We start from the raw sequence: 6,000 nt of genomic DNA, 5'->3' as shown, positions 1-6,000 counted from the left end.
TCTATGTGCTAGTCACCTGTAGCCCAAAGGCCACTGATAAGGAAGAGCTAGGGTGACCAGATGTCCCCATTTTATAGGGTCAGTCCCGATTTTTAGGTCTTTTTCTTATATAAGCTCCTATTATCCCTCAGCCCCCTCCCGCTCTTTCACACTTGCTCTCTGGTCACCCTCAGAAGAGCAAATACCCTCTTCCCCGTCTGGCTCCTGGGGAAAGCTGAAGGGACGGTAGGTGACTTGCCCAGGGTCACACAGCAGCTCACTGGCGGAGGCAGGGAGAGAACCCAGGAGTCCCGGTTGCCAGGCTGAGGGCGAGGAGAGCGTGGGGGAGGGGTCTGATCCCCCGACTCCGCGCAGAGGGCGCGCGGAAGGCAACCTCCTCCGCGGCAGCCGTCGCGCGAGAAGTCGGCGCTGAGGGAACGCGCTCCGTCTCCTAGCAGCCGCCGCCGCCTTCTCAGCCCCATGGAGCCCGGCGGGGAACGCGAGCTGCGGCGGCACCTCCTCGAACTCAGGCACCAGGCGGCCGAGTATTATCGGAGCAACGAGGTCCCGCAACGGCTGGAGGAGGCGCTCAACGCCACGTTCTACCTGCGTCCCGCCGACCTCTACGGCCATCTGGTACCTACCGGCGGGGGGGCCAGTGTGCAGGCGCCGGACTGGGGGGGGGGTGGCTAATGCGCAGGCGCTGCACTACCGCTCTCTGCCCCCCTCTCCCCGGCAGATCCCATAATCCCCCGCGCAAATGGAAAGTGAGCGGAGTAAGGTTGAGGCTAGGAGCTCTGCTCAGGCGCAGGGGGGAGTGAGAACGAGGCTCGCCCCTTCCCTCCCCTCCCCTCCCCCCCCCCCCCCCCCGTAGGGGCAGTGGGGTGAGGCAGGTGGTCCTGGGCTGCTGTGGCATCACCCAGGGGCGCTCCACCTGACTGACCTTCCCCTGAGATGCTGCTCGAGCCTAAGGGTACAAGCTTGCATGACGTTATCGCCAGGCTCAGCTCTTTGCTATTTTTCGTAAAGCCCCAGCTCCTGGATTCTCGGGATTAGGTGACAATTTCAGATTCCACCAAAAGAGTTATTAGCTCTTGTGGTTGTGGAGCAAAGCTTAATAATGAGACCTAACCTGCACCCTCGCAGCCCAGAAATCAGAGGACAAAATGGCCCTTCCTTTTATTTAACTTGAAACTGATTTGAAAACAATGTCACAGTGTGAGGCCTGGGCCATGATTTTTGAATGCTGGGTTTGTCAATGCTTGGGTTTGTCACAGCATTAGATGGCCCCTTAACAAAGCTATTAAATCATTTTAAGATTGCAAAGTATTTTCTTCTGAGACTGTAGGCAGATGCTCCTACAGCCACAACTGTTGTGCAGACCTCTGCCAAGCATCAGAAGAATGAAGATAAAGGGAGTCTGGTTAGTTTTCACGCTGCTATTGGTATTCAGATCCCTATGGGCTTAGGTGAAATGGACAAGAATCAGGCGAGCTTTCCCCTTTGCTGTTCAGCCAGCAGCAGAGTCAGACACTGGAACTAGTGTGGCCAATAAAATATCCACTCCGTATAATAGTGGAATGGCCAACACCATACTTTAGAAAGCTGTTTTAAAAAGATTGCCTTCCAATGCTTCCTCCTACACGAATGTCTCTATGATAATGAAGTCTTACATCTCAGGCATTAGTCATTGCATTGTTCCATGTTGACCTCAAGTTTCATTACTCTCCATGATAAGGTGTGATCACTAGTTCCAGATTATGTTTTACTGGAAAGAAGGTAAATCAAACAAAATTCTATCATGCTTGTGATAGTTGATTTTTTTTTAATGATACTTGTTAGTTAGGTATGCCTCTGCCTCCTCACTGCAGCTTTCCATACTATATACCACTCTATTCACCAGGATTGCATCCACAGCTACACTGGTGTTTCTAGTTTCCACCTGTTATGGTTCACTTCCTACCTCACAAATCACTCTCTGGATTTGGTGATGGTTCCTCTTCTTTGCTAAGACCAGCTCTCTTTAGAAACCCACAAGATTTAGGGTGGTAGCCGTGTTAGTCTGTATCAGCAAAAACAACAAGGAGTACCTCCCAAAAGAATAAATGGACACAAATAGGACGTCAAGAATGATAAAATTCAAAAAACAGTCAGAGAACACTTCAATCTCCGTGGACACTCAATAACAGACTTAAAAGTGGCAATTCTTCAACAAAAAAACTTCAAAAACAGACTCCAACGAGAAACTGCAGAACTGGAATTTATTTGTAAACTGGACACCATCAAATTAGGCCTGAATAAAGACTGGGAGTGGATGGGTCACTTCAAAAACTAAAAACTAATTTCCCCATGCTAATTTCCCCCTACTGTTACTCACACCTTCTTGTCAACTGTTTGAAATGAGCCACCCTGATTACCACTACAAATGTGATTTTTTTCCTCCTGTTGATAATAGCCCACTTCCACTTTAATTGAATTGTCTCATTAGAGCTGACTGCCCCACTTGGTAAGGCAACTCCCATCTTTTCATGTATTGTGTAGATATGTCTGCCTACTGTATTTTCCACTTCATGCATCTGATGAAGTGTGTTTTAGCCCACAAAAGCTTATGCCCAAATAAATTTGTTAGTCTCTAAGGTGCCACAAGTACTCCTCGTTGTTTCCACAAGGTTTAGTTCTTCGTCTTTTCTTTTCCCTCTTGGGCATTTACCACATTAACACAGATGAAACTCAACTGTAAATAACTAATGATTCCTCTGTGGCATCTTGACCAAGTCAGCTTTTGACATCATGCCAAGAGAAGCATTCAGAAACAATCCTTTTTTCTCTATCCTCTTTCTTGAAGTCAGATCTCTCATTTGCTTTCTCTGTAAACTTAGAAATATTCTTTCTCTAATTATATTATGAAGGCAAAAGTGAAAAGGTGGGTGAGGTAATATTGGACCAACTCTGTTGGTGAGAGAGACAAGAGTTAAGTATCATAGGCTATTTAATGCTCCTTTAAGATCAGATCCTGTGAGTCATCCTCCAAATGGCTTTAGCAGTTGTTCCTGATTAGGCTCTCTCCTCTGCCTTTTCCCCTCTGCTTTCTAGAGACAGACAGGTGTAGTCTTTTTTACATGCTTATTCAAGGACAGAGTGCCCTACACCTGCAACATCAGCAACTGCCGTGAGGCAGTGACGGGCTTATTTTGTGTGTCAGTTTTAAGAGTAACTGCACCTGTATTCCTCTTCAGTGGTCCACTCTAGGAATGCCCAGTCTTACATCCATCACCTGTCTCTGGGCAGGGACCCATGTTCCACACCCTTCTGACCAGGAGCTTTAAGGATGCACACCCCCTGCCAAACACTGTGATATCCTCAGCAAGCCATTGGGTCTAACAGCCAGCACCTGTGCATTGTTCTTTCTTTCTGAGGGCTATGAACAGTGGATTGCCAGCAGTTACAAGTAGGCTTTGCAGAATTAAATGTTTATTTTTTTCTAATTGTGGATTATCGTTTTGTATTTACAATTTTTTGATGATCAATTTGCATTTTTAGGAATTTTTTTTATTTAACTGTTTTTATTTTTTACAGCCGTGTGGGGTAGTGTTCAGATTAGGGCAGTGCTGACAGTGGGGATGTAAGAGGTCCTTGTGAAGCTGAGGGGCCAAAGACCCCAGGGTGGAACATGCGGGGTAAGCTTCAGTTGTTCTGGCCCCCTGCATTTGGAGCACAGACTCCTAGCCAGGACTGGTAAGGAGGAGCATGAGCCCCAGCCACGGGGAGGCTACCCCGCTGCTGAACAGTTCCTGCCTGGGAATGGCTCCCACCCTCTTGGTTAGTGTGTGAGTGAATGGAGCCATGAGAGCAGAGCTGCAGAGGGTTCCCTGCATAGCTGAGGGGCCAGTGGCACTGGACCCCTGCAGGCACAAAGTGGAGGGAAGGCTGGGGTCTTGGTGAGGGAAAGCAGAGCTCAGGGCCATGAGGCGGAGTTGTCACCCGGGGACAGAGCCACCACCATGTCCGGGGACGACAACTCCACGCCAGGACCATATCCTTCTCTGCACCTTGTGTCTGCAGGTATTGGATGTCGCCAACCCCACCCACTCACTCACCAGCCAGAAGCGTGGGAGCTGTTCCTGAGCAGGAACTGTTTGGCAGCAGAATGGCCTCCCCTATAGCTCATCCTCATCTTTGCAGTTCTGGCTGGTGGTCTCTGCTTCTCTAGACCAGGATAACCACAGCCTCCCCTGCACAGCCTGCAGGGATCAGGTGTCACCAGTCATGCGGCCATGCAGGAAGCCATCTGCAGCTCTGGTGTCATGGCCCTGCTCCCTCACTACAGTGACAACAGAGCTGCAGGGCTGGTGACACCCAATCCCTGCAGGCACAAAGTGTTGGGGAGGCTGCGTTCCTGGCAGGGCAGAACAGAGTCACTTAGCACTCCGGTGCCACAAGAACTATTGAGGGCTCCCTGTACTGCCACGGGAGGCATTCAGCAGTGGAGTGGCCTCCCCGCGGGCTAGCACCAGCTTACTCACTCCTATGACAGCAGGGTTGCCGAGGGCTCCCTGCACTGCTGCAGGGCCAGTGACACCAGATCCCTACAGATACTCTGTCTGGTACCAATTGATATTTTTTCAGTCGATTGCAGTGTGTCAGCTGAAATGGATGTTTACTGACCGTTACTGATTAAAATTGAATCCTGCCAAGCCTAATTACAAGTTATCATGCAGCTTTTTCTCAGAGCACATGTATTCTTAGGGTAAAAGCATCACAGAGAAAACATAAAAAAACAATGAAAGTTCTGACATGCTTATTAATAAACATACCAGAAATCATCCGTCAGTCTTAGGAGGTCCAGATAGGTCAACATTCTTCCAACCCCTCCTTTAAGGTTGGTCCCCCCCTAGGATCTATTTGTCCATTTGTTGAATCAAAAGGAAGGTCACAGGTGAATTCAAGCTCATTCTTTTATACCAAAAAACTCTTTCTTTGTTTCCTAGTCTCTGGAAAACCAAGCCTAAAGCAGTATATGCAAACCACCCCAGGGGGCGGTATGTCTTGGAGTTGCATATAATCCTAGGAGTAGTCAGCTCCTACTGTTTTTAAATTTCTGGAGAAACTGTGGTATCCCTCCCCCATGGAGTAGGACACAATCATACATAAACCATTCATAAATGTAATACAATAGTCCTCAGATATATGGCATGGGGCTGTTATATCTGTCACAATATGAACCTGAATAGAAATGAATAGTACTATATAGGTTGTAAGCAGTAAGTATAAACCCAGGTCCTAGAGTGGCTCTTAAGCACACAGCATAGGAATAAGAATACTGAAGTATCCTGATGAATACCAAGGCACAAAAATAGATTTACCCAAGAATGGATTTAATGCTAACATAAAATGAAAGACTTATTTACACAGAAATTGATTTTTTTAATCAAACTCTCTCTTTTTCAAGGCTAACTACTTCTCTAAATTTTCAAAACCTCCAGTAATATGCAAATTAATTGGAAGGAAGGTCCTTGATGGAGTTGGTCGACCAACATTAGAAGTGGAAATATTTTGCACAGTTAAAAACCATGAGAAGGTATGAGCTACATCTTATTTTGTTATATATCCTAACAGGACATTACAGAGATGCTCATCTCCACCATTGTTAATGATGGGTCATTTTAATTAATGAGACAAAATGGAGGAGTTAAATGTGGATCAAGTTCCTGAATGAATTACTTTTGTAAGTCAGAAGTAGCAAAACTCTGGTGAAAATTAACTACATTGCCCTACCCGTGACTATTATACAGTATTAGCTGTTTTTAGAATAATAATGCTTTGTTTATATTTTAATTTGTGACCCACATCTGATATTACATTCATGTATGTTGTTGTTTGTCATATAATTGTACCCTGGTCCTTGTCTCACAAAAACTGTCCTCTTATAGTCATAGCAGCCATAAGCAAAAACTCCTCTTGACTCCAATGGTGGCAGGAGATAGCTTTTAGCATTTGTCAGACTTGGACCCTAATTTAACT

General features: G+C 46.6%; 1 protein-coding gene across 1 annotated transcript in view; it reads left to right on the top strand.

Annotated features, from left to right (window-relative positions):
• The first annotated feature begins 378 nt into the window (after positions 1–378).
• ENO4 (enolase 4) overlaps positions 379–6,000 on the top strand; it is a 31,705-nt gene continuing 26,083 nt past the window's right edge. The window contains exons 1-2 of the mRNA XM_007056319.4: positions 379–615; positions 5,429–5,557. Coding sequence (XP_007056381.2) covers positions 460–615; positions 5,429–5,557 — 285 coding nt within the window. The 5' untranslated portion in view covers positions 379–459. The remainder of the gene's footprint in view (positions 616–5,428; positions 5,558–6,000) is intronic.

Source organism: Chelonia mydas, chromosome 7 (assembly GCF_015237465.2).
Source record: "Chelonia mydas isolate rCheMyd1 chromosome 7, rCheMyd1.pri.v2, whole genome shotgun sequence".
NCBI lineage: Eukaryota > Metazoa > Chordata > Testudines > Cheloniidae > Chelonia > Chelonia mydas.
Note: the sequence above shows the minus strand (reverse complement) of the source record. Positions and strands in the feature narration are given on the sequence as shown.